The 24,992-nt window shown below is 47.8% G+C and overlaps 9 protein-coding genes across 9 annotated transcripts; 4 read left to right on the top strand and 5 right to left on the bottom strand.

The window, feature by feature from the left end:
• Nucleotides 1–61: 61 nt before the first annotated feature.
• LOC6594415 lies at nucleotides 62–1,618 on the bottom strand. The gene is made up of 2 exons (XM_002019643.2): nucleotides 1,478–1,618; nucleotides 62–902 (listed from the first exon to the last, which is right to left on the bottom strand). The coding sequence occupies exons 1-2, from the start codon at nucleotides 1,532–1,534 to the stop codon at nucleotides 171–173; spliced, it is 789 nt and encodes a 262-aa protein (XP_002019679.2). The 5' UTR covers nucleotides 1,535–1,618; the 3' UTR covers nucleotides 62–170.
• Nucleotides 1,619–2,409: 791 nt separating this feature from the next.
• LOC6594414 lies at nucleotides 2,410–8,289 on the top strand. Its single transcript, XM_026994513.1, has 5 exons — nucleotides 2,410–2,474; nucleotides 3,676–6,846; nucleotides 6,903–7,107; nucleotides 7,168–7,948; nucleotides 8,002–8,289. The coding sequence occupies exons 1-5, from the start codon at nucleotides 2,439–2,441 to the stop codon at nucleotides 8,198–8,200; spliced, it is 4,392 nt and encodes a 1,463-aa protein (XP_026850314.1). The 5' UTR covers nucleotides 2,410–2,438; the 3' UTR covers nucleotides 8,201–8,289.
• Nucleotides 8,290–8,351: 62 nt separating this feature from the next.
• LOC6594413 (N-acetylglucosaminyl-phosphatidylinositol de-N-acetylase) lies at nucleotides 8,352–10,910 on the bottom strand. Its single transcript, XM_002019641.2, has 4 exons — nucleotides 10,089–10,910; nucleotides 9,719–10,009; nucleotides 9,471–9,564; nucleotides 8,352–9,403 (listed from the first exon to the last, which is right to left on the bottom strand). The coding sequence occupies exons 1-4, from the start codon at nucleotides 10,588–10,590 to the stop codon at nucleotides 9,226–9,228; spliced, it is 1,065 nt and encodes a 354-aa protein (XP_002019677.1). The 5' UTR covers nucleotides 10,591–10,910; the 3' UTR covers nucleotides 8,352–9,225.
• A 376-nt stretch (nucleotides 10,911–11,286) lies between these two features.
• On the top strand, nucleotides 11,287–15,428 carry LOC6594412 (phagocyte signaling-impaired protein). Its single transcript, XM_002019640.2, has 7 exons — nucleotides 11,287–11,742; nucleotides 11,813–12,037; nucleotides 12,437–12,929; nucleotides 12,995–13,397; nucleotides 13,454–14,776; nucleotides 14,842–15,043; nucleotides 15,111–15,428. Exons 1-7 carry the CDS (start codon nucleotides 11,685–11,687, stop codon nucleotides 15,293–15,295), a joined length of 2,889 nt encoding a protein of 962 aa, XP_002019676.1. The 5' UTR covers nucleotides 11,287–11,684; the 3' UTR covers nucleotides 15,296–15,428.
• A 161-nt stretch (nucleotides 15,429–15,589) lies between these two features.
• On the bottom strand, nucleotides 15,590–16,947 carry LOC6594411 (transcription factor Ouib). The gene is made up of 5 exons (XM_002019639.2): nucleotides 16,776–16,947; nucleotides 16,260–16,711; nucleotides 16,070–16,204; nucleotides 15,899–16,009; nucleotides 15,590–15,822 (listed from the first exon to the last, which is right to left on the bottom strand). The coding sequence occupies exons 1-5, from the start codon at nucleotides 16,923–16,925 to the stop codon at nucleotides 15,684–15,686; spliced, it is 987 nt and encodes a 328-aa protein (XP_002019675.1). The 5' UTR covers nucleotides 16,926–16,947; the 3' UTR covers nucleotides 15,590–15,683.
• A 200-nt stretch (nucleotides 16,948–17,147) lies between these two features.
• LOC6594410 (zinc finger protein 287) lies at nucleotides 17,148–18,334 on the top strand. Its single transcript, XM_002019638.2, has 4 exons — nucleotides 17,148–17,261; nucleotides 17,316–17,839; nucleotides 17,898–18,032; nucleotides 18,093–18,334. Exons 1-4 carry the CDS (start codon nucleotides 17,148–17,150, stop codon nucleotides 18,319–18,321), a joined length of 1,002 nt encoding a protein of 333 aa, XP_002019674.1. The 3' UTR covers nucleotides 18,322–18,334.
• Nucleotides 18,335–18,690: 356 nt separating this feature from the next.
• Nucleotides 18,691–20,358, bottom strand: LOC6594409 (zinc finger protein 3). The gene is made up of 5 exons (XM_002019637.2): nucleotides 20,186–20,358; nucleotides 19,300–20,126; nucleotides 19,099–19,233; nucleotides 18,931–19,041; nucleotides 18,691–18,863 (listed from the first exon to the last, which is right to left on the bottom strand). Exons 1-5 carry the CDS (start codon nucleotides 20,330–20,332, stop codon nucleotides 18,704–18,706), a joined length of 1,380 nt encoding a protein of 459 aa, XP_002019673.2. The 5' UTR covers nucleotides 20,333–20,358; the 3' UTR covers nucleotides 18,691–18,703.
• A 496-nt stretch (nucleotides 20,359–20,854) lies between these two features.
• Nucleotides 20,855–22,708, top strand: LOC6594213 (zinc finger and SCAN domain-containing protein 12). The gene is made up of 5 exons (XM_002019636.2): nucleotides 20,855–21,045; nucleotides 21,105–22,075; nucleotides 22,139–22,273; nucleotides 22,332–22,442; nucleotides 22,515–22,708. The coding sequence occupies exons 1-5, from the start codon at nucleotides 20,890–20,892 to the stop codon at nucleotides 22,657–22,659; spliced, it is 1,518 nt and encodes a 505-aa protein (XP_002019672.1). The 5' UTR covers nucleotides 20,855–20,889; the 3' UTR covers nucleotides 22,660–22,708.
• Nucleotides 22,698–24,449, bottom strand: LOC6594212 (probable ribonuclease ZC3H12C). Its single transcript, XM_002019635.2, has one exon. It carries the CDS (start codon nucleotides 24,351–24,353, stop codon nucleotides 22,746–22,748), a length of 1,608 nt encoding a protein of 535 aa, XP_002019671.2. The 5' UTR covers nucleotides 24,354–24,449; the 3' UTR covers nucleotides 22,698–22,745.
• Nucleotides 24,450–24,992: the final 543 nt, after the last annotated feature.

The raw sequence follows: 24,992 nt of genomic DNA, 5'->3' as shown, positions 1-24,992 counted from the left end.
AATCGATCTGGTAGTGCATCAACCGACTTTGGCGGAATTTGAATTTGAAAAATTACAAGAATTTATTATTATTCGTTTATTGCATTAGTACGTATCAAATATAATTGAAACTCAATTAATTTATCGCTAATATTAATCACAGACCAAAAGCCCAGCCCCGCTCTACGCATCTAATTACCGCCACCACCTGAGGAGGAGGCGCTGGCGTTTCCAGCACTGGCCGCAAAGAGTTTCCTCAGATTCTGTAAGATCCCCCACAATACGGTTCCCGCCGAGCCAAGAGTCTCGAGGACATCGAACCCTGTGCTCTCGATGGCAGTCTCACGATCCTCCTCCGTCTCGATGGCCGGGGAGCTAATGTTGCCGCCGCTGTGAGGCGCATGGTGCACGCCATGATGCCCGATCAGGCGGTGGGAGTTGGTGCGCACATGCGTATCGTTGACGCCGCCACCGCCAACGGCATTTATCAGATGCTTGACCGGCTCCAGGACGGGAATGGCCAGCTTAATGCGACTCCAGGTATCGGCCGACTCTGTGGCACCCTCGTGCTGCTCACTGGCCGTCTCCGGGTCCAGTTCATCCAGAGTATTACGCTCACTGACCGGCTCATCGTCCGTTTCCAGGGTCACCTCCAGGCTCTTGTTGCCGGTGCCGGGAAGCAGCAGGAGACTGCCGAACAGCTGCCGCACATGAGCGGAATTCGTGGCCTCTGCTTCGTTCTGCTCAAAGTCGAACTCCTCCCGCGGTCCGGCTGGTCGTTTCTGGTTCACGTAGCTGGACACGTGCAACATGCCATTGCTGGGAGTGGGTGTGGGCGTGGTAGTGGTCTTGCTGGTGGTCTGACTGCCGTTGGCTGGCTTTCCGGACGTCGTCGTCGTCGTCAGCAGCAGCAACAGCACGAACTGTACGGCAGGAGACATGGAAATATTAATTGGCGCTTAATGACGATCCATACTTGTATGAATATTGAATGCGATCGGTAATGAGGCATTCTATATGCCGCCCCAGACCTCGTGCTTTTGCAACAGACGGAACGGAGACCTTGAAATGGTTCTAATAGATCTGACAAAACTGCAAATTAGTTAGCGATTTATGGAGTAAATGTGGAATGTATGGGGAGGCTAATAAGGGAGGCTTTCGTCCTGATTGAATCTCAGAAACTGTGCCAAGAATGGCTTCCAGAACAAACTTCTAGGCCAAGAAGAACCCAAAGAAACCAATGGGCTTTGAAATGGATCTTAGATACTTGGAGAACTCCGAAGAATTGTAGGCTCTTGGTAGAAACCAAGGGAATACCGAATTTGAATGATTTTCGTAGTAAAGAAGTGAATACAAAATTGTTAAACCTGTGCTCTTCGATCCTTGACCTATGAGGAGTACACAGTCGAAGGCCTGTTCAATGAGCTACCGGGGGAGCCATAGAAACATCTAGTGCCTTGAAGACCCTCCTTTAAACCTTTCAAATTACGATGCTTACATGCAGAAATACCAGAAAACATATGGAACTATATGTGGAACTTGACAGTCGCGACATTGTCAATGGGGGAATACACAGAGGCTAGAAAACGAAACCGAAACCGAAACCGAAACTGAAACCGAAACCACAGCCAGCAAACCCACAAATTGAACTAATCGAATGCCCAACGGTGGGTCTGACTGGGTGACCAACAAAACAATGAGTGGGTGACGAAGGCACCTTGCTCGGTCAATGGCCAATTAATATGCTGGAAATGTCCAAGCAATTGTTGTACCCAAATTAAATTCAATATGCATTTAGAGGCCCCCCGTTCTATGATTTTCGAGAGATGTCTCTCTCTCTCTCTCTATGTCTTTAAGAGAGCTTTGGATTGGTCATTGATTAAAGAGACTAAAACAAAAGGTTTATTTTCGAAACTACTTTTTAAATGAGATTTGCCACGTTTCGCTGTGAGAAATGAGGTTTAATCCATTGATTGTTTTGTCGATAATATCTCGAGTTTGGAACCGATCTCCCACTATGACAATGGCCTCTTTGACTACTACGGAAAAGAATTTCAAAAACAACATCAAAAAATCAATTTTTTGGCAATGCTGGTTGGGTTTTTCCAAAATTTTCTTTCGCAAAGACCTTCTACGGACAAATACCAAGAGCTGAAAAAAAACTTAAGCCAAATCGTCCCAGCCGTTCTTTAATTATGTAATCATACATCATACACTTTCCACTCTATTTGTTTATAAATTTGAAATTTTTGGGTTTTTCCAAAGAAAACTCGAATAGTAGCTCGTCGTATTTGTGTCATATTTACGTCTCTCAACTACTTTAGGCATAGTCATAACACAACGTTTCCGGATAGCACAGCACAACAAACAAATATTTAAAATTCGAAATTCGTTAAGTTTTTTTTTTTTTGGATCATTTTAGTTTTTGGTTCATTCAGTTTCATGCGGACAAAAAGATAATGGCGCTGTATGTAAAGATGCCACAAATATTACGCGTAAGTCCCACCGATAACGGTTCTATGAGATATACACTTGCATCAGACCAAAAGTAATGCTTATAACAACTTCTTTGGGAAGATCTGATATGTACTTAAGTGGGGTATAAGTCCAAACCGTGGTTATTTGGGAATCATGCTGAGATCTAGGGGGATCCGAAAGTAGTCTCCGATCATAAAGGGCTCTTGGAACACAATTGATTCGCGTTTTCTAGATTATGTCTCAGTCTTTCCGTACATCGTGTAAAGAGGATCTGTTGAGATCTGACTACTATCAAAGACTATTCAAGGCCAAGATGTTCGCTCTTTTAAGGCCTCAATTCTCCTTTTACTAGGCTTCGTCTTTGATCGCGGTCTCGCTGCCTTGGACAGCTGAGTCGTTCCCAAATTCCAACAACAAAATACACCGTCTTTCGTGGTATTTTATAGTCTTTGATACTATCATGTATGTGCAGATGTAGCGGCCATCAATATATTTGCAAAGACTGCAAGAAGTGGCCAAACCCATACCAATATAACCATTTCCCTTCCAAACAACCGAGGAGCGCTAGCGCACGATACTTAGAAGGGAATCTGTCGTGCACATGGAGGAGAGAATAGAAGTTCTACCTATCAGCGACGATAATTATAACCAAACTGAACTAAAAGATCTAAACGTATACATTTTCTGGAGATATCATAAAGCTTACATAGAAACAATCGATCTAAAAACTTATTAAAAGCCTCGTTTACCAAAGATAGCCTTCCTCTAGTCTCTAGAGTAACATTTGTCCCACATTTACCCTATGGCAAAGGGTGTCTGTCTGTCTAATCCGTGGATAATGTACCCATTCGCTTATGGGACATTTTTAGAGCACCATTCGACTACGAATGTGCCATAGAGGAACAGGGGTATTCGTCTTTAGCTAGATTTCGTGTGGGTGGCTTTCCAAAGGCTGAATTTGTCGAGCAAAGTATGTATCCTTTTTGGCTTCACACAACATACGTATGTCATTGAGCCTTGATTCTCATTCGGCTTGTGAACACTCAACCGACAACACGGAAAAAAATTTTTTTTAGAATTAAAATTCACAAAATTTTCTGTAGCAGTATAAATTATATTTAGTTTCGATTTTGAGAAAACAATATGTCTGGCATTCTTGGCTGGATAAAGCCGTCAGCCAGCAGTCCATCTAAACGCCTGTCGCCGTACCTCCTGCAGATATCCCGATGCATAAGCTACCACGCGCCGGTGTTGCGGCCGCGGTTCCTTCTCAATGAGCGGGCCAGAAGACTCAAGCGTATTGGGCTGCGGGCCACGCCCCAAGCTATGACCATGAGCAACAGCATGCGGGTGCAGATGTACTCGCAGAAGACGAGCAACAATGTGTTTGCCCTGAACGGAAGGGTGAATAATCTGCGGAAGCGTGTCAGCTTCTCTGGGACCCAGGAAGGACCGGAGGGAAACGCCAAGCAGAACGTCATACCGATTGGACTGATCACGCCGGAGACCAAGGATGGCAAGGACCTGAAGATAGTTATTGTCCCACTGGATATAGCCGGCATGAATGCCGAAGATCTGAAGAGCACGCTGGAGAGCATCAACCACCTGCGCAAGTATGCCAACCAGATAGAGGCCTTCTCCTCCAGCATGGTGGACGACTTCAATGAGATGATGCAAAACGCAAACACCGAGGTTCAGAGGGAACTCAAAGCTGCCACAGCAGCGGCAGAAGAGGCCGAGGAGCAGGCTCTGCAGGAGCAGCAGCAGCAGCAGCAGCCGCAATCCAGCGCCGGGGATGTGGAATTTTGGAAGTCATACACCATACCCCCGTCTGCGGAGGATAGCAATATCGATGCTATTGCCAAGGACACAATGGCCCAAGAGGGCTCTTCGGCAGCCCTCGCGTCCACAGGTTCGATACTGACAACATCGAGCCTGCCACTTGCCGCACCAGCGACCAAAACAGCGAAACTACCGAAGACCACACAGCCCAAGGTGCAGACACAGGATCAGGCAAAGGCCCATACCCAGGCCAAGGTGCAGATCCAGAGCGAGGAGCAAGACCAGCCGCAGGGGCAGACGCCGGTGGAGCAACCTCAGGCGCCACAACCCCTGCCTAAGACCCTGCCAGTACATGACCCGGTACCGGCACAGCCCCAGGGCAGGAGCAGCAGCAGTCAGCTGATGACCCAGCCCCCAGCCCCGGCCCCAGAACCAGAAGCCGTCGCCGAATGTGATTTGAACGAGGTGAAGATTTCCGTGCCCAGGACTCTGAGCGATCGTCTGAACGAGCTGGCCATCTCCTCCATGGAGCTGTCCTTCGAGATGGACATGACCAATGTGCACGATGCCATCGAGTGCAAGCAAACGGGTCAGCAAGTGCTGGTGCCCAACAATCCAGTGGTGTCCATGAACACCCGAGTGGAGCTGGCCACGCCTGGCCTGGTCGAGCAAACAGTGCCCCTGCGATTCAATGCCCTAATCGCGGGCGTTGTCAACATCGATGTGGAGAAACTGAATCTCGAGAGCATGACCGAGGATCAGGTGCCGGACTTCAACGACGACGTCACCTCCCTGGCGGCCAATCTGTGCAGCGCCGCCTTGGAGAACGGACTGTGTGCCGATCAGAATGCCTTCCACAAAGGAGACCTAGTGGACGATAACAACCCTATGGAGCTCAGCGACAAGCAGCTGTCGGAGATGACCGACCAGGAGTTGGTCAGTCTGAAGGAGCAGTATGCCGTCAGGCTCTCGGAGCTGCAGAGCGAGCTGTCCGCCGTCGAGCAGATGGATCCAGCGGCCACTGTGTCCGCCATTGCCAGGTCGTTGAATCCGCAGCGGGAGCTGCCCCAGATATCGCCGAAGGCTCGCGCGGCTCTAAATCGCAGCCAAACCCAGAAGCACATGAAGCCGACCATGCAGGCCATGGCGGAGCCCGAGGAGGAGTTCCAGGGTCCAATGCTGCGCGATGGCTGCAAGCATGGCGTCATCAAGCCCAAGAAGAAGTGCAAGAAGACGTGTCCCCTGGGCGATCCCTGCAAGGAGGATAAGTGCAAGCGTCCCAAGAAGGGGCCCAAGAAAGCGCGCAAGAAGAAGGCCTCTTTGGGTGCATCCGAGATCCGGGCCAGTGGTGGCAAGTCTTCGTGCGGTGGCAAAAAGGATGCCAAAAAGGATCCCTGTGCGAAAAAGGATGGCAAAGGTGACAAGAAGAAGAAGGACCCTTGTGCCAAGTTCAAGAAGGGCGGCGACAAGAAGAAGGATCCTTGCGGCAAGAAGGACGATAAGAAGAAGGATCCTTGCGGCAAGAAGGGAGGCAAGGACGAAAAGAAGAAGAAGGATCCCTGCGCCAAGTTCAAGTCCGGAGAAAAGAAGGACCCCTGCGCCAAGAAGGACGATAAGAAGGACCCTTGCGGCAAAAAAGGAGGCAAGGACGATAAGAAGAAGAAGGATCCGTGCGCCAAGTTCAAGTCCGGAGAAAAGAAGGATCCCTGCGCCAAAAAGGACGATAAGAAGAAGGACCCTTGCGGCAAAAAGGATGATAAGAAGAAGGACCCTTGCGCGAAGTTCAAGAAAGGCGGAGATAAGAAAAAGGATCCTTGCGCCAAAAAAGACGATAAGAAGAAGGATCCCTGCGCCAAAAAGGACGATAAGAAGAAGGACCCTTGCGGCAAAAAGGATGATAAGAAGAAGGATCCTTGCGCAAAGTTCAAGAAGGGCGGAGATAAGAAAAAAGATCCGTGCGCCAAAAAAGGCGATAAGAAGAAGGATCCCTGCGCCAAAAAGGACGATAAGAAGAAGGACCCTTGCGGCAAAAAAGGTGGCAAGGGAGACGGCAAGAAGAAGGATCCCTGCGCCAAGTTCAAGAAGGGCGGCGATAAGAAGAAGGATCCCTGCTCGAAGAAGTACTCCACGTTCGCCAGTCCATGCCGCATCGACGGCCTGAACGATCCCGTGTGCCGGATCGGCGACACGTGTCAGGCAGCAGTGGCTGCGTCCCACTATTCGGGCCACGCGGCAGCTCCCGCCCGCTACTTGATCTACTCGACGCTCGTGCGCCGTCACTATGGGGGCAAGCCGACGAAGACCCAGCTCTGCGGCCTGGCAGCCGGCGACGTGCTCACCTGGCAGCGTGGCTATGCGAAGAAGGGCGGCAAGAAGGAGGATGGCGGCAAGTGCGCTGCCCTGGACCAAAAACTTCCCCTGAATCGTGGCAAGGACAAGAAGGCGCGCAACGAGCTGCGCACCGACTGCTACGTCGACGGCGAGGAATGCCCCAAGAACTGGTGCACCGGAAACTGCGCCAAAGTCCGGTTTCCCCGCAAGAAATGCGACAAGAATAAGAAGAAGAAGAGTGGCAAGAAACACAAGTCCGGCAAAGGTGCGTATACCGTGTAGATTCCTCTCCTCCCCCTCCTAACTCCGATTGAAACTGTCTACCCCCCAAGGCAGAAGGAAATAAGTTGCTATCCCTGGAGTCAGTCCCTGCCCTGGCCCTGGCCCTGGCCCAGAGGCAGCGGTGGAACACAAGGGACTTCACTTGCCAGGCCGAGACTCAGCTCGGTAACGATCGAACCGGATATATGATCCATGTTCCAAGGCGCTATGAGATCGAGATGTTGGAAATACCATTGCCCTGTCCCAAGGAGTATGGTAAGTGGTGGATCCTCCTCCCTCTATTTTCGACGTCACTTACGATCATCTCCATTTCAGAGACCATCATTCGAGTTGGTTCGGTAGCCCTCAGCGGCTCCGATATTCACATCTATGAGAACGGGAATGAGGACATGAAGGAATTGACGCTGGGGCACGAGGCCACGGGATTTGTGGAGGAGGTGGGCTCTCGTGTCCAGAATCTACAGCTGGGCGATCGTGTGGTTTGTGAGGCGACCATTACCTGCGGCTCCTGTGACCTCTGCAAGGAGGGACGATACCAAATGTGTGAGCGCCTGTGGTACAAGGGCTTCCTGGGCACCCATCAGATCCACCATGCTGATCTCTGCCACCGACTGCCCGACAACATCACCATGGAGGAGGGCAGTCTCATCCAGACGCTTGCCTCGGCCTGTGCCGCCTGCCTGAAGGCTGGAATATTGCCCATCAGCAATGTGCTCATCATTGGATCGGGGCCCACGACAATAGCGGCGGGACTGGTGGCCAAAGCCCTCAGTGCCAAGCAGGTGACGATCGCCACCAACATGGAAGCGACACAGCATATGGCCACACGCGAATTTGGCCTCAATTGCGTGCTGTACGGCACGAATGGAATGTACAGCGAGGAGCTGGAGGCCATCTACTGCAAGGCCAGGGATTGGCCCAATGTGGTCATCAACTTTGCCATCTCCGCCCAGACCATGAACCTCTCCATAATGGCCCTCAAGCCCTGCGGTATTTGTGTGCTGGCCGAATGTGCCTCGGAGGTGGCCAGCTTCAATACCGTCGATCTACTCATGAAGAACATCAAAATGAGGCCCAGCTTTCGATGCGCCAATATGTGGGTAAATCATGCGAGTAATGCATTCTATAATAACTGATATCCTTCGGCAGGTACCCCATAGCCTTGCAGCTGATGGCATCGAGACTGGCGCCAATGCGCAAATTAATTGGAAAAACATATCACATTACCAAAGTGGACGCAGCCTTCCAGGAAGCCCAGCACGAGTCGAACACGGGCATTAAGAAAATTATAGTCAATTGCTCGAAGGCCGATACCGGCCCAAGGACATTGAGAAGACGAAAAGTATAACAAGTCGATTAGAAGACACAACACAAATCAGTTCTTGTGCACAAGACACAGTAGTAAAATTCCAAATAAAATTCAGTACAGTTCTTAAATTGGGCTTCCAGAGGGATTTGAACGGGTGGTGGAAATAAAACAAAAAGGTTTTGAAATTTGCAACAAAAATCGCTTCGCATTTTACTAAGTTTCTGCGTTTGCCCATAAAACATTTCATTTAAAAGGTGCACTCTTGAAAATCATTCCATAAAATATGAGTTTTTTTTATAACAGCATGTCTATGAACTATTTTCTATTAACGCTCTGGCTCTCTCGCTCATTGTGGCTCATAAGTAGATTTTATACATTCACATATATCGTATATATATATTTATAAAAATTATTGTACTTCGCTGCTTACAACAAACTATTTTACAATTTTACAAGAACAGAAAATGTGTGTATTTTGCTCACTAGAAATGTGTGTTTGTGTGTGTGTGTGTGTGTACCACGAGTATATATGCATGTATGCGCTAAGGAAGGAATCCATAATTAATAATCAATATTTAAGATAAACTAATAACAATTATAATAATGCGTAGTTTTAGTTGGTTTTTATAAGCATTTGACTACATCGCACACTTTGGAACTTTGCTTGGAGTTGAGTATAAATAATAATGGTAATGGTTGATATAATCAAGAATTAGAGCTAACTAATCAATATGCAGATATAAAGATATGCCATTTTGTGTCTGAGATGACTACTCGTAATTAATGGACTGTTTATGTTTATGTTTTTGCTTGTGGTTTCGGTTTCGGTTTCGGTTTCGGTTTCCTATAAACTCTAGCTGTGAGTGGTTGTTCCTTTTGTTCCCTGGGTTATTGTGAACTACAGTCGAGTTTTTCTTTTTGTTTGGCTATACTAGGTAGAATCGTCAGTGTCTGTCTGTAAACAAACAAAAAACTCCATCATGAAGGTAGTTTTGTCTTTTGGTGTTTGCTCCATTTCCTCCTACTCCGCTTCCTCCTTCTCCACAATTCATTTAACTTTGAAACTAGTTGTCATGTATTTGCATTTCCAGTTCGACATCCGAGAGATTTATTTGGCGCATTGAATTGATGAACATATAACGCGATGTGTAGATATATAGCCAGCGGAACCATTTCATTTGTGACTGATGCTCCAGCATGGCACTCCGCACAACCGCAGCCTCTTTCCAACTGAGAATGCACCTGAAAAAACACAAATGAAAGATTAGATAGTGCACTATATGTAGATATATTACCATTTTTGTCATACCAATGCGTTGACATGAAGCATGTGCATAGCAAGTCGAAGATGGATAAGTATTTTCGCACCAAATTGATCGAGTCCAAGGTATAAAACTTGCAATCTGCATATGGTATACACATAAAAAATGTCGTTATTTATAATACATATGTACATATATATAATGAAGGGCTATAAATAGATGGGCTATACAATTAGCATAGCAATTAACATGCCCCTATTGTTTGAGTGCCCGCGTGCGTGACTCACTCTCTTACCTTTGGGCAATAGGTTGGCCAAACAGAGTGACGCCGCCGCATAGTACACCGCACAGTGATTGGGATGGGAGCTGACGCCATCGCGATCGAACGTGAATATCGCCTGTATGTCGAGACTCTCAACGGTATGGAGTATCAGGCTGGCCACCGCATCCGGGCGCCATTCGACATTGGGATCGTCCGGCAAGTTGGTGGCATTCATCAAGACAATGTTCGACTCGGGAATGCCCAGTTTTATGCAGGCCCGCCACAGTTCCTCGCGCCTCAGCTTGGCCTGTTGCTCGTAGTTGCCTATGTATTGATTTAGATGGATCATAAATCTCTGCACTCTTACGGATATTGCGCTCGCAATCCGCCAAACTATGCTCACCATTGGACAGGCACAATATGTACACCTGGCAGTTGTCGCGTTGCGTCAGCGAGTAGATCAATGGGCCAAAGAACATACACTCGTCATCCGGATGGGCGGTGACCAGTAGGACCCGATCCATTTGCGCTGACTTGGGCAGGTGAACGCTACGCAACCGAAGGCCAGACTGCAGCATCTGCCTGAGACTGCCCGCCTCCCTCTCCCTCTCCCGATCCGCTCCATGTGCGCCAGCTCCAAGACGATTGTTGTTGGTCATCGTTGCCGGGGCGGAGAGCCAGAAGGTGAGCTTGTATAGGCCAAGGCATACTAGCAAGTATACCACACATGCAATCACTACGTGCTCCAGTGCTTCGGCAGACGTGGACTTGATGCGGCAGTAGATGGCTTGCGGGGTGAGCTGCTGCAGCTGCAATTGCCTCCAGGGAGACGATTCGTGGTTAATACTTGAATCGATGTTGCTTCTGATTTCGGCCAAGTACTCGCTTAACCAGTTAAATCTCATTTCTCATTGCGTCTCCCGTGAGTTGCGAAGGTTTTGGCAAAATTATTCACCAAAAATGGACATACAGTGAACCGAACCGAAACCGAGCGACAAACGACAAAAGAGTTAAATAAAACTATTACACTAGGGAGGAGACTGCTTAATTTGCAGTTTAATACTTGAAATTAATTTGGTTTTGTCCCCGTGCGGCGATTATTTTGCTAAACTCTGCATTTTATTTTTCTACGTGTTTTCGCCTGGCGAACAGGGGGCAGCAAGTAGTGATGGCCTGCTCGGCGAGTGCGTGGCATGTGCGTGAGTCACGTATTTTAGAACAATTTATAATGCACTTATCACAGGTTTGTCAGGTGTTTTGTGGATACTTGTGGCTTGAGTTATCAAATTAGCACTTAAATAAAAGTGAAAACTGTTTCCGTTAATTCATTATTCACTCGCAAGTCGCTGCTCGTGAGTCCACATCGTGTCATATCTAGCAGTCAGCTGTTTGGCCAGAGCGACACCATAGGGGTCCTCCGGTACTCAGTGTAGATGTACAACTAACAGAGTGGTATGGAAATGTCATTCGACATTGCATTGAAACCTGATCTAGGCGCACATGTATTTACAATTGATTGAGTGTGACATTTTGGGAAAATGTTTACTTCTCCAATTTAGCTTAACAGAACTTTAGAAAGAAAATTCAAATTTTCTACAGGAGTACCATTACTGCGGCCGTGTTCCCATTTTAAAAATACCACAAAAATACCAAAGGTCCGCTCGGTTACCCCTCTCCTCCTCTCTACGAATGCAGTGGATGGTTTTTTTTTTTAATTTTGAATCCAAATTATTTAGTTTCTTCAAGTTAAACGTATGAAGTTTAACAGTTTATTAAGTGAGCTTTAAGCATAATCGTTATACGCCCGCAATGCAATAGCCAAAACAGTAGAACACTTGCCAGAAGAGAACAACAGCAACAACAATAGCGTGCGGCAAATTTTAGGCAAATCATTTCAAGGCGGTCAAAAGCGTGTGGCGGCGTGCGAGAGGTGCATGTAGCACGTTATAATTAGGTTAACAGCAGCAGCATAATAGTGAGAAAGAATTAGAAGGCTATCATGGCGCATCAGGGCATGGATACGGCCTTATTCGAGCGTAGATTGCGCCCAATCTATGGTGAGTACCAGAATGCAATCGAGTGCAAGGTTAATCTATTATAAATAATTAATAAAACCCCCACTCGTAGATAATCTGGAGGTGGGTAACAACCGCAAGGCCCTGCAGGAATCCGAGAAGCTGCTACGCAAGCATCCCAGTATGCTCTGTGCACGTGCTCTGAAGGGCCTGGCACTGCTCCGCCTGGGACGATACGAAGAGAGCCACGGCTGCCTACAGGCAGTGGCCGAAGATAAACCCACGGACGATTCTACGCTCCAAGTTCTCTCGTTCTGTTACCGCGAAATGGAGCAATGTACGTATAGCATATAGTGTTGTGGATATTGTTGGATTGATGGGCGGATTATCCGTGGACAACAGAACGGAGAATGCTCATTAATTCTGAAACTAGGTCAACATAGATCCAATTCCCATTTGTGTAGGGTGTCAAAATATCCAGACGACTCTCATTTAAATGTTTGCAACATTTTCTGGTCATCCGCCTGTGCTCTCCCAGTTCCAACGTACCACAGAAACGCACACAAAAAGTGCTCACAAATCATATTTTTACACATTTCTTGGCACGCGCCCGGCTAATTAAAATCGCCTTCGCTTAGTCTGACGATGGCAACAGAGGAATGTGTGTGCCAACGTTCTGTACATAGCATTTGTGTACCTGTGCGTGGCTAATTATATTCCGTCCTCCTCATTGCAGTGAACAAAATTGTGGAGCTGTACCAGCACGCGGTGAAGAAGAATCCTGGCAACGAGGAGCTGCTGGCCCATCTCTTCATCTCGTATGTGCGCGTCGAGGACTACAAGGCCCAGCAGGCGGTGGCCCTGCAGCTGTACAAGGCCCAGCCGAAGAATGCCTATTACTTTTGGTCGGTGATCAGTGTGGTGTTCCAGGGTATACGCGGCCCCGAATCGGCAGTGCCAGAGAAACGAAAAATCTATCTGGGTCTGGCACAGCGCATGGTCGAGAAGCACATCAGGGAGGGAAAACTGGAGTCGGAGCAGGAGGCCTTTCTCTATCTGCACATCCTAAAGCTGCAGAAGAAGTTCCAGGAGGCCTGGGAATTCCTCACGGGCGAGCTGTGTGCCAAACTCTATCCGGGCGCTCCGGTTAGCATGAAGTTTGAGCTGCTCAAAGTTCTGGGCAACTGGCGGGAGCTGAATGAGCTGCTGCAACAGCTACTGGACGCAGAGTGAGATACCATTGGATATACCCATAATCCTGGAGAGATCTTCAATTAACTGTGGTCTTTTCTAGTCGGGATCGCTGGGACTACTACAAGGAATACATCCAAAGCTGTTTCGAGATACTTAAACTTCCAATCACAGAGGGCGCTACCGAAGAGAAGAAGTTCTCTCTATCCGCCTGCCAGGAGTTTCTGCAGGGCATTATTGATTCCTCGGAGCGGAAGAAGCGCGGCCCATATCTGGCCCGCCTGGAGCTCCACCAACGTATGCGTGCCCATCAGCTGCCGGCCGACCAGCTCATCGGTGACTTTGACGAGCTGGTCGTCGAGTACTTCTCCCTGTTTGCCGACAAATCCTGCTGTACCCATGATATTGCCCTGTTTTTGCCATCGGTTAGTATGAAGCAGCGCCAGGCGCTAGCCAACAAATTGCTGCTGGAGAGTGGCGTCAGCTCCACGTCATTGCCGATGAATGTAAGTGATTAATCATGCCCACATCGAATGCCACTAATTCGAATCAACCTTTGCAGAAGGAACAGATGCAGAAGCACATTTGTGCATTGCAAATCTCGAGGATGTGTGGTGCCCACATCGATCTGCCAATTGACCATTTGCTGGCCTTCTATACGGCCCTGAAGCTCCACTATGAGCACGGCAGGAGCACGTTTGGCAACAAGCTGCTTTCCACCGAGATGGGACCATCGGATCCGTACGCTCTGCTAGCGGCGAATGTGATGTACGACATCAGTTTACGGGAGAACAAGTCGGATTACCTGTTCGAGGCACTTTGCCTGCTGCAGTATGTGCTGCGGAACAGCACCAGCAATTTCCACGTCAAGCTGTTGAGCCTGAAGATCTATCACATGTTCGGCTGCCTGTTGGGGGCCCAGGAGATGTACGAGTATTTGGACATTAAGCAGATTCAGCTTGATTCGATGGGCTATGTGCATTGCCAGCTGCTGCCGTTGTGCGGACGCTTCTCTGGCGCTAGGAATAGCTATGATACAACAATGAAGTTCTTCACCAACAGCTACAAGGAGCGATTAGAGTACATCGCATTGACCTATCGCTTCTGCACGTTCTCCAAGATGGAAGAGTTCTTGAACTTCAAGGAGCGGCTAACAAACAGTTTGCAGTATGTGACCTGTTCGTTGGAGGCTCAGATCTGCGATCTGGTTAGCTGTTATGCCAATGTCCATCAGAATCTGTCCACCTATACGGTGATGAGCATTGAACCGGCCGAGGATCGCATTGCCTGGCATGAGTTGAGCGACAATCGGGATCTGGATGCCATCATTCGCTGGGATCCCCTGCACCAGGTCGATGCGGATGCCGAGCGCAAGGATTCCTTTGACCAGGAGATTGAAGTGCTGCAGCTTCGCTCGCTGATGCTCCGTTTGTATGCCACATTTATCGACTTGTATCATCCGCCGCCCATCACTAAGCCATCCCTGAGCGATGGTTCAAAGGAAGAAACACCCGCGCCGGCTGTGGAAAGTGCAACCTCGACCCTGGAGCTGTTGCGTGATTCCTGGACGGGACTGTATCAGCGTTTGAGGCTGATGAACTACAAACCGTTGCCGCAACAATTTCTAGTCAATTTGCTGCCCACGCGGCTGCATTTGCTGCTGGAACTGCCGTACGAGCGTTTCTTTGACGACCTGGCTCAACTGGTGCTCGACCTGCACAGCGGGGCGGCATCATTGGCGGCGCATTGCAAGAAGGTGGGCGACAATGTGATTGCCGTGATGGAGCTGTGTGTCCGGACAATCGAAGAGAGCAACGAATGGAATAACAAGGATGGTCTGTGGAGGCGACGGTATCAGCAGCAGAAAGTTGCTGCCAGTCTGGAGGTGAGTTCTCTTTACCACAAATCTAAATCGAATTGTGATGAGAAATTTCTTTGTCCCCCCTTAAGATGCTCTCACTCTATGCCTTCCTGCTGTCCGTGCTTAACGACAAGCTGCAGGTCAGCTCAAAGACCAAGGTCAAGAAGAAGCAGGGGGATAACAAAACTCAGGACACACCGCAGCCCGTCAGCGAGAAGGAGCGCAGTCAGATGGTACAGGAGCTGATGCGTCAGCTTAAACATAAACTAGAGGCCTGTGATGCAGCCATACGTAAGTGATTCAAACATAGATTATGCGCTCAAATTGAACTAATTCCACATTCACAATCGACATTTAGGGACCTGGAAAGCGCCGGTTCTGCCACGTGATCTTAGCTCCTTCATGGCGGACATGTCGCTGAAGCCCGAGGTGGAAGCAACACTAATTGGCGATGTTTCGGCCACATTCAAGGACTCGCACGAGCTAATGGTCACCGAGCTGCGGAACCTGCTGAAGGACAAAATCCGCATGGTGGCCAAATAGATGGTGGCCCTTTGCTGTGCAAAGGCCAAACCATCCAGCCGAAGGGTCGTCTTCTCCCCCACAATCAGGATCAAAGTTCATAGTTTGTTATTTAATTTTGTTAAAATATAAAAAACACCCCATTCTACTTCAAGTTTATCTCGAAAACAAAAGTTAAGTGTCGGCACTTTTCCCCGTAATCAATTTTCGGCATTTCTCTCGTACAACAGTCTAAAAGTTGTACAACATTTGTAAGACATTAAAAATCCCAATGTTTACCGCTTGCGTGTAAGTTAAATAAAAGAAAAGAAATTGTAAAAATTTAAACAAATCTCGAAGTTCTTAAATCTTTACTGTAGACTGTAGAAAGAGTTCCTCAAGAACTGATTATTTTTAATGTAGCTTTTGCTTAACTAACCGCCGTGGTATTCCCTGCTTTGAGCGTGTTCAAATAGTCGGCGGTTCGTGGATCATTTTGATGCTGTTGCGTTTGCAGATGAGCAACCAGATTGTGATTCCTTGCAAAGCTCTTGCCACAGAGTCGACAGCTATTCAGAGAGAGCGAATAAAAGTAAGACAATGGTTCAATGGCACACGACTTTGGTCTTTGGTATCTCCACTTACATGTGCGGCTTTTCGCCTGTGTGCGTTTTGTAGTGAACTTTCAGGACGCTGGCGTAGGTGAAGGTCTTGCCGCAAGTCTCACAGGCATAGGGACGCTCATTGCGATGGGTTCTAAAGGAGAGCGGGCAGATCTTAGCGAGTATTTGGAATAAAGGTTTCAGATTAACAAACCGTTCGTGCTTGACTAGGGAAGTGCGATCCGCAAAACTTCGCTGGCAATAATGACAGCTGTATGGCCGTGCGCCTGTGTGCTTGCGTATGTGGCGCATCAGTTGGTAGTTGACGTGGAAGGACATGCGACAGATTCTAATAGGATAAAGCCAGTTCGTCAGCTGTTTATATGGTAGCTCTATGCACTTACTCGCACTCGTAGGGGCGCTCGTTGCGATGTCGTCGCATGTGGGTGTCCAGTGTGCTCTTGCGGGGATAGCTATTGCCACACATATCACAGACATAGACTTTACCAGTACTGTTTGTGTTGGCTTGGACTGTCTGTGGGGCCGGAACAGTCTCAACGCTTAGGACAATGGCCGTTTCCTCGACTTCATCCGGGGGTTGTTCCTCCTCGATTAGATCATCCGTGGACCACATTCCCTCCTCCAGCACCTCAACTTCTAATTGTTCGTACTGTTCCGCCTCCGCAGGATGTTGGGGCGATGGGATAGCCTCGGGCTCCACCACCACACCTTTGCAGACATAATCTCGTAGGAAATCGTTCGAACGTTGACAAATCTGTCGGAATTTGTGGGCTAAGGTGAGAAAAGCTCTGCACTTGAGGCAAATTCTGGTGGGCAGATCATCAGTCCGTTTTATCTGAATATATGGGATGATTTAATTGGTTCAGCGTACAACAAAAAACGGAAGGGATTTTCCATACTTGTATTCCACTGAAACTTTCGATTTTCTCGCAGAGTGAAATGCCGCCATGGTCCTTTTCCTGGTCTCGCTCATATATGGACACCATTAGTTCGTCACCATCCTGCAGGCATGTCCGGCAGACAGACACCATGTCCAGCACAAGCTCCATGGTCCAATGATTATCTCAAAAAAGTAATATAACCACTAAAAAATCCGCTCCGCCAAAACAAAACCAAAATAAATGCTGCTTCTGCTTTGTTTACCCATTCGCCACGAAACGTAGACAATAACAACTACTTGTGCCATTCGCCTCCATTATAATTGTTATGATCGCCGGGAGTTAATATTTTTGTACTGTTATCAGGATAATTTAGGGATATATATAAGGATAATGGATAGATTACAGTCGCTTTGCCGCATTTGCATTGTGAATCCCGAGGATGATTCGCTCATTGCCACAGGCGAAGACTTTGACGAACTAATCAAATGCTGCACGGGGATTCAGGTAAGCAAAGAACTCAATTAGGTGTGTGAAATTGCTCTAACATATTCGTTTTAGTTGAGTGTAAGGCCCAATGGGCCAAGAAAAATATGCATTAGCTGCGAATTACTGATCCGATCGGCTCGCCAGCTGTGCTCCCTCTGCCAGGAGTCCGACGAAAAGCTGAAGAAGTACGAAAGCGATTTGGAGCTGCTGGAAGCTAAAAGGAATGTGGCCAATGAGGATGACATCTCAATTGATAGCGACATGGAGATGGTGCACGAGTATCTAGACTCCTATGTGGTGTCCCAGGGATCACCTGAGAGCACCACCGAAAGTCATTTCAGTGTAGAAATTAGCATTAAACGACCTTCACCTGCTCCAGTGGAACAAAAACCGCCTTGTGCTGTTGCTTCAGTAAAACAGAAACCTCAGTCAACATCAACGCTGGCCCTCAGTCCCGACTCAACTCCAGCAACCGAATTAAAGCCCAGCAAAGCTCCACGATTTGCCTGTCATGTTTGCCCAAATGTCTACCTGGAGAAGTCCAAGCTGACGGTTCACTTACTGGCCCACAACGATTTCAAGCGCCACGAGTGCGAGTAAGCCCATCCTTGATAATCCTTGGAGATGAATCTCTAATGACATGATTTCCTACAGGATCTGCCAGAAAGGCTTCCATCAGACAACGTCGCTAAAGCGTCACATGAACACGCACACGGGCCAACGACCTTATAAATGTTTCTTTTGTGATTCCAGATTTGCCGATCCCTCCACACGGATTAAGCACGAGCGGTAACTAAAGTTTATTACAATCTTAATCTTATTCCGAGTGCCCGTCTGTCTGTCTTACAGGATTCACACTAATGAAAAGCCATACAAGTGCAAATTTTGTGGCAAAGTATTCGCGTACTCCAATGTGCTCAGGGGGCACCTCAAAACGCACACGGGCGAGCGGCCCTATAAATGCCAGCACTGCAAGCAGTCGTTCTCCCAAATGCACCACAAGAATACTCACGAAAAGTCGCACAGAATGAAGGACACGGAAGACACCATCACAGTGATTGCAGTGGAGGAGGAGTAAATAGACATCGTGTGCGTAGTTCAGGGCAGCTTTATAGTACAACAAAAAGATACAAACTTGGTAGATTATTTGATAGGTGAGCAAGATATAGGACCTACACATCTAAGAATATTTACACTTGTTTTATACAGAAGATGAATTACACAATTCCTTCCTTTTGCACTTTTCGGATAGTAAAATTATACTAGTTGACTCCTAAGTACTATCAGCTAAGGAAATACAAGTTACAGGCCTGGTTAAATCTTTATGTTACTACAAAAAAACTGCACATCAGTTGCACACTAAAATTAATTTAATAAAACTATATGTAAAGTAATTTAAAAACGCAGGCATTTTTCATACTCCAACGACAAAGGCATATTTGGTCGCTGTAAAACTATGACTAACTGAGAAACTCGGGAACTTCATCTTTAATGCCATGTGATTCTGCAGTATTTTCCGTATCCGTTTCTAAAGACTTCCAGGGGCCGCGCTTCTCGTGCGTCACCCGATGGAGGCGCATTTTGTAGGCCTTGACAAAGCCCTTGCCACACAGATCGCAGCTGGAAAAAGAGAAAAACAAGTATAAGAGGCTCATCCCAGGCATATGTATGTTTTTGGCTTGCTTACACATGCGGTTTCTCGCCTGTGTGGATCATCTTGTGAAACTTTAAATTATCCGAATAAGTGAAAGTTCTAGCACAGACATCGCACTCATAGGGACGCTCCTTTGTGTGAATTCTGCAAATCCGATATATATATTTAATTGTACAAGTTCTGTATGCTCTGATTTATTACCTGTGATGTTTGGTCTTGGTGGAGCGATCTGCAAAGGCAGCTGGACAGTAGTTGCACTTGTACGGCCGATTCCCTGTATGCGTGTTCATGTGCCTCACCAACTGTTGATTCTGTACAAAGCCACGTCCACAGATTCTGCAAGCATACAAGAGATAGTATTACAGCGATTCATTGGCTTACGCAGCAGCAGGGGAAACATACTCGCATTCGTGCGGCTTGACGCCACTGTGGAACTTCATGTGCTCGGTGAGACGGGCCTGGGTCGGATAAATATTACCGCATACATCGCATATGTACGTGCTGAGCTTGTCCCGCGGCTTGCGTCCCAGCTTCTTCTCGAAGTTAGCCCCGTCCAAGGCAATTAATCCGAGTTTGCCTGAACGTTTAGCCCGCGACGCACGCGATCGATTCAATGTCTTCGGTTTATCGTCGACCATGTCGCTGTGGGCGTCCGAGCTGAGTATATCGTCGGCCATATCATCGTCCGGCGGTTCGACTGGGTAGACGTTGCGGGAGCGTGTTCTGGGGGATTTTCCTGCTGGGTCGTCTGTACTGTGCACGGGTGTGGATTCGTTTTCGTTGGTCAACAGTTCATATTCCTCGTATTCGGTATACGTTTCCGGATCCTCGATCACAGTTTGTGCGTCTTCGTAGACCACGCTGGTCTCCGTGTCGTCCTCCCCAGTGACATCGTATACAATTGCATCAAGCCCCTCGCCCTCTCCTCCGACGTCATCTTCGTGCGGCGTAACTATAAAGCTGACAGTCTCTTCCTGTGGCTCCTCCTCATCCTCTACCTTGACGTTAGACATGTCTAGTTGATCTGTGTGTTCCTCCAATATCTTGACGATATTTTCTGTAGCAAAGTCCTCGACACTAGAGACACTCTCTTCGCCGCCGCGCCTGGCCAGCATGTCCGAGATGTGCTGGTGCGATCTTTGGCAGGTCTGGCGGAACTTGAAGGCCAAGCGCAGGCAGCGCACACATTTACTGCACATCTTGTCCGGGAAGTTGTCATCGGCACTGACCTACGTTATATATATTGTGGCAACAATTTTGGAATTTATGGATCACTGGATCTACTTACTGGAATCCCTGCGCAGATGTGGAGCATCTGGTCCAGACGTGTGTTGGCATTTTGGCTGAATATATCCTGGAGCATGTCCTCGCTGTCGGCATGATTATTCAGGCACACGCGACAAACAATCCACCCTTCATTTGAGTCCATTTTCATTTTTTTGGGAACAGAGCATAACCGAATCAAAGAGTTTTTGTAGTTGTCAAAATTTCAACAGCTGAAGCAAAGCATCTTTGGCCATTCACAGCTGCACTTCACTGCCATTCACATTCCCCGCCGCCATCATTCGCATTGGAGCGTAAACAATTTAATCAATCTATTAAATTTAATGTTTAAAGGTATATTTAAGAACAAAAGGTATAGAAACCTCCGTACTCAAGTTTTTTTAAATTAATTATTTATTCCAATGGAGGAATATGGTCTCCAATCCTTGACGGAGCCCGATTAACCCATTGTAGACCAAGAGGGTATTATAATTTTCCACCGAATATAATGAAAATTGAATCATTTTAGCATGAATCTGCAATATGAATTTACAATTAGTAATATTTTCCGCCATTTACCTAAAATGGATTGAATGTTTTAATAGAGGGGGGTTTAGTTGGCTAAGTTCGATTTCTTATCGATATACGTCCGCGGTTACACTGGTTGCAATCTTTTCTTGGCGTCGTATTCTTTTAACTGGTGTATTGATTTTGAAATAATTCGACAAAATGCGAGACTCAGAGCCAACAGATGTTGCACCGCGACAAAACTGGATAGTGTGCCGTTTGTGTCTGACGCAGCCCAAGGAGGCCATGTCCAGCATTTTCAGCGATGATGCGACGAAGGATGTGACAAACATGATCAAAACTTGTGGCGGTGTTCCAGTAAGTTTATATAAATTTCTTTCCATTCTAGCGATCAATAAACAGCATTTAATTTGCAGATCAAGAAGTTCGATCACTTCCCGGACAAAATATGCACCAGGTGCCTGAAGGTTCTGCACATTTCGTTCAGGTTTCGTCAGACATGCCAGCAGGCGTACAAACACCTCCAAAAGTTCGTAGGCCCCATCGAAGTAGAGCAGAAGGCCGACGATGATTTTCCAAATGCGGCGCAAGAAGCTCCAGTGGCTGAAGAGGATGATGAGGAGCTGGTCGATGGCCACTATGAGCAAATCGAAGAAAATATGCCAACCACTCATGAGCTCGCCGAGGCGCAGGCCTTTACCGACGACATGGAGGAGGGCATATTGGTGGAACTCGTAAAGGAGGAGGGTGTCCGTGTGAAGAGCGAGCAGGTGGAGGAAGATGTCATCATTGAGGAGCTATACGATGTCTACGATCCCTACGACGGGGAGGGTGACATTGTAGCAGATGGGATCTACGAACAGGAACGGGAGCAAGAGATGGTCGAGCACTCGTTGTCTGGTCTCTCGGCGGACATTGAGTATCTGGAGCACGTCGAACAGGAGCAGGAACAAGAGCCGGATCAGGATCAACTGACAGAGAGCGCCAACGAGGACGAGATGGAAGGTACAAACTCAGCCGAAGAGGAATTTCTACCAGCCAAACCACTCCGTGGTCTAGCACCCAAACGACGCATGAACACTCGCGCCAAGGCAGCAACAGCAACGGTCACATCAGGAGCCGCCTCCAGGGGTGGCGTTCGAAGCAGTCCGTTGAAGATAAAACGTGGCAACAACGACACAACCACCGATGCTGATGTGACCCTCACAATTGGCGACGACCTGGTGCGAAAACACGGCATCAAAACAAAGGGTGGACACAAAATCCTTGTCGGCGACAAGAAGGAGTTCAAGTACATCTGCGACATGTGCGGAAATATGTATCCATCCCAGAGCCGCCTCACCGAGCACATTAAAATCCATTCGGGTGTAAAGCCGCACGAGTGCGAGTAAGTATCTTTTATGGACATTTTTGGACTCAAATTGAGTTTTGTTTTATTTTTTTTTGGCAGAATTTGCGGGCATTGCTTTGCCCAGGCCCAGCAGCTGGCGCGTCACATGAATACGCATACAGGGAATCGGCCGTACAAGTGCAGCTATTGTCCGGCCGCCTTTGCAGATCTCTCCACGCGCAACAAGCATCACAGGTAAGTGATGTCCATGACGCAATCTTACAATTGTAATTCATGCTTCGATCTACCATAGAATCCACACAAATGAGCGTCCGTACGAGTGCGATGTGTGCCACAAGACCTTCACTTATACCAATACACTCAAGTTCCACAAGATGATCCATACTGGAGAGAAGCCCCACGTGTAAGTGGCAGCAGCTGACGTCTCCCTACATTCCTTGGCTAATATCTCTACCTCTTTTCTGTCCCTCCGTAGTTGCGAGATTTGCGGCAAGGGCTTCCCGCAGGCATATAAGCTGCGTAACCACCGGGTGGTGCATCAAAAACGGGGCAACACCAGGGACCCTGCCGCTGCCCTGATGCCCTATGATACGGCCAACATTGTTGGCATTGAGATGTAGATATCGGCATCTAATCAAAACTTGCAAGATTAAACATATAAAACTGTAATTACAAATCTAATTATATTAAGAATCTTAAGTTTAGCCTAATTATGCGGAAATAAATTAATTATAGCTGCGCAGATGGTCTTGGCATCGGTCTCATCGGGATAGAGCTGCAGCACGGCGTGCACCTGATGCGGCGGAAAGAGGCTGCTCAGGTGATAGCGCAACAGACGACGCTGCTCTTCGCGCGGCATTTGCGTGGCAGCGTGAAGCTCCTCGTTGATGCGCGAATCAGAGGCGGACAGGTGCGAGAAATTGTGTGCGGGCAGTGGAAGGGCTAGTCCTTGGTCCGTCACTGGAGCGGACGGAGTGCGCGTCAGATACTGATGATGATGGAAGTTGGAGCTCTGCTGTTGCTGTAGCGACTGCTGCTGCTGCAGGGGAGCACTGTAGGTGGGCACTAGGAGGCGATAGGCGGGCGGCGGTTGTTGGCGTTGCAGCTTCTTGTGGCGATTCGGTTGATTGTCTGTGGCCGTCTCGGAGACCTCCAGTTGGCTGGTAAAGGCCTGGCACAGCTGCTGCTGTGACACTTTCTCAATTGTGTTTGACTTGGTCCGGCTCAGGGGCTCTCGGTTGATCAGGGAATTGATTTTGATATTGTTCCCGATATGGCCACTTGTCAGGGGCTGGCCTCCGTTGGTGTGCAGCGGCGCACTGTGCGAGGCCTGGAGTGGCAGTCGTTGCAGCAATGGACACGGTTGCTGATGCCGGAACTTGCATTTCTGGCCGTAGGTGCATTTTTTGCCGTAGGGACACAGCTGCTGGGCATCGGCCATTTTCTGCTGCGTCTGCGAGTACAGAAACTGATCCAGGGTGGGACCAGAACGCCCTAGGGGGTCGTCGGGCGGCATGAATATGTCATTCACAAACGAATACATGAGTAAACGTTCCTGTACCACTTTTCTGTACTCATTGCTTTCCAAAATTAAGTCTCTATAGTTATCGTTGGACACCACAATGCCGTCCGTCTCTACCGCCAGCTTGAGTATGAACCGATCGTCGTAGCAGGAGACGCGCTTCCCATCCAGATGCCTGGATGGTGTGAACACTAATACCCGCTCATGCTCCAGTTCATAAAGCAGCTCCTGATCGCTGATATTGTTGTTGGCCATCTCCTTGCGCCAATTGGGCACAAAGGCGGTGATGTCGCGATGGCCTCGCTGCCGGAACCAGTCCACACAGATGCGTATGCCGCGGCAGGAGAAGATTAGGTTGTTGCCATGCGATAAGGCCACATTGCTGCCATCGATCACAATGTGTCGCAGTGATCCCACGCCGCCAGTGGATAGGGCAGTTGAACTGGTTATGTGGTGGTTGCTGTTCGTTAGACTATTGCTGTTTGTGGCAGGTCGGGGGGCGTCCGCCGTCAGTTTGATAAGCTCAGCCAGCAACTCATTCTGTTTAGCCTCTGATCCCAGGCGAGTTAGAGCCGAGTGTATCGACTGATCACTGTACCCCAACTTCTTGGCAAACTCCAAATTCTGTCGCTCTGTGGTACTCAAGTCGTCATCGTCGCTACTTTCTTGTTGCTGCTGTTGTGGCTGCGGTGAAGACAGGGGCTGAAGCAGCGACGATTGTTGTTGCTGCTGCTGCTGCTGTGGCTCAGGTTTTTGCTGTTCCTGCACTTCACAATTCATTTTGATGCGCATTTAGTTGATCAGCTAATGGATCCCCTGTAACTCCTTCCCTCACAAGTCTGTAAGCCCCAATTTAACGTGTTTTTTAGCTATTTTTGCAACAAGTTCCGTCTATTTACATTTATTTACAGCAGTGTGACCGCGGATTTAACGATAAAATATACCGTCCGACCATCAGAAAAATACCGAAATGTACCGTCTCATTTTCAAAATATACGGTTAGAGAAAACGAGCTTTACCAAATTAGCCCCCTCAATTTAAAAAGGAGTTTAAAGGGAGTTTAACAGAGCAACAAAGCTGGAACTGAAGCCGCGCCGAAGGGGCGCGTAAAGGGTTCTAAGTCATCTTATCTGCCAACCTGTTTAAAGTTGCAGTCACATTTTTGTGACTTTCCAGTCGATTCAAAGAATCGATTTACAGCACTTAAACGATAGGCGCGCAATTTGGAAGTTAAATAAAACTCAATATTAGGTTTAATAACATGCATAAACATTTGTTCTTTATTTTATAATGTTGTACATGAAGTATATCATAGTTAGTATATAGTATTAACAATCGTTTTTTTGCCGCTAATCTCAACATTTATATCGTAGATCTCACTGTTTTATTTTCAAAATAAAGTACACATCGCATTGGATTCTTTGTTGTACG

The sequence above is a fragment of the Drosophila persimilis genome, unplaced genomic scaffold (genome assembly GCF_003286085.1).
Source record: "Drosophila persimilis strain 14011-0111.01,24,50 unplaced genomic scaffold, DperRS2 tig00003933-arrow-pilon, whole genome shotgun sequence".
NCBI classification, from domain to species: Eukaryota; Metazoa; Arthropoda; class Insecta; order Diptera; family Drosophilidae; genus Drosophila; species Drosophila persimilis.
Note: the sequence above shows the minus strand (reverse complement) of the source record. Positions and strands in the feature narration are given on the sequence as shown.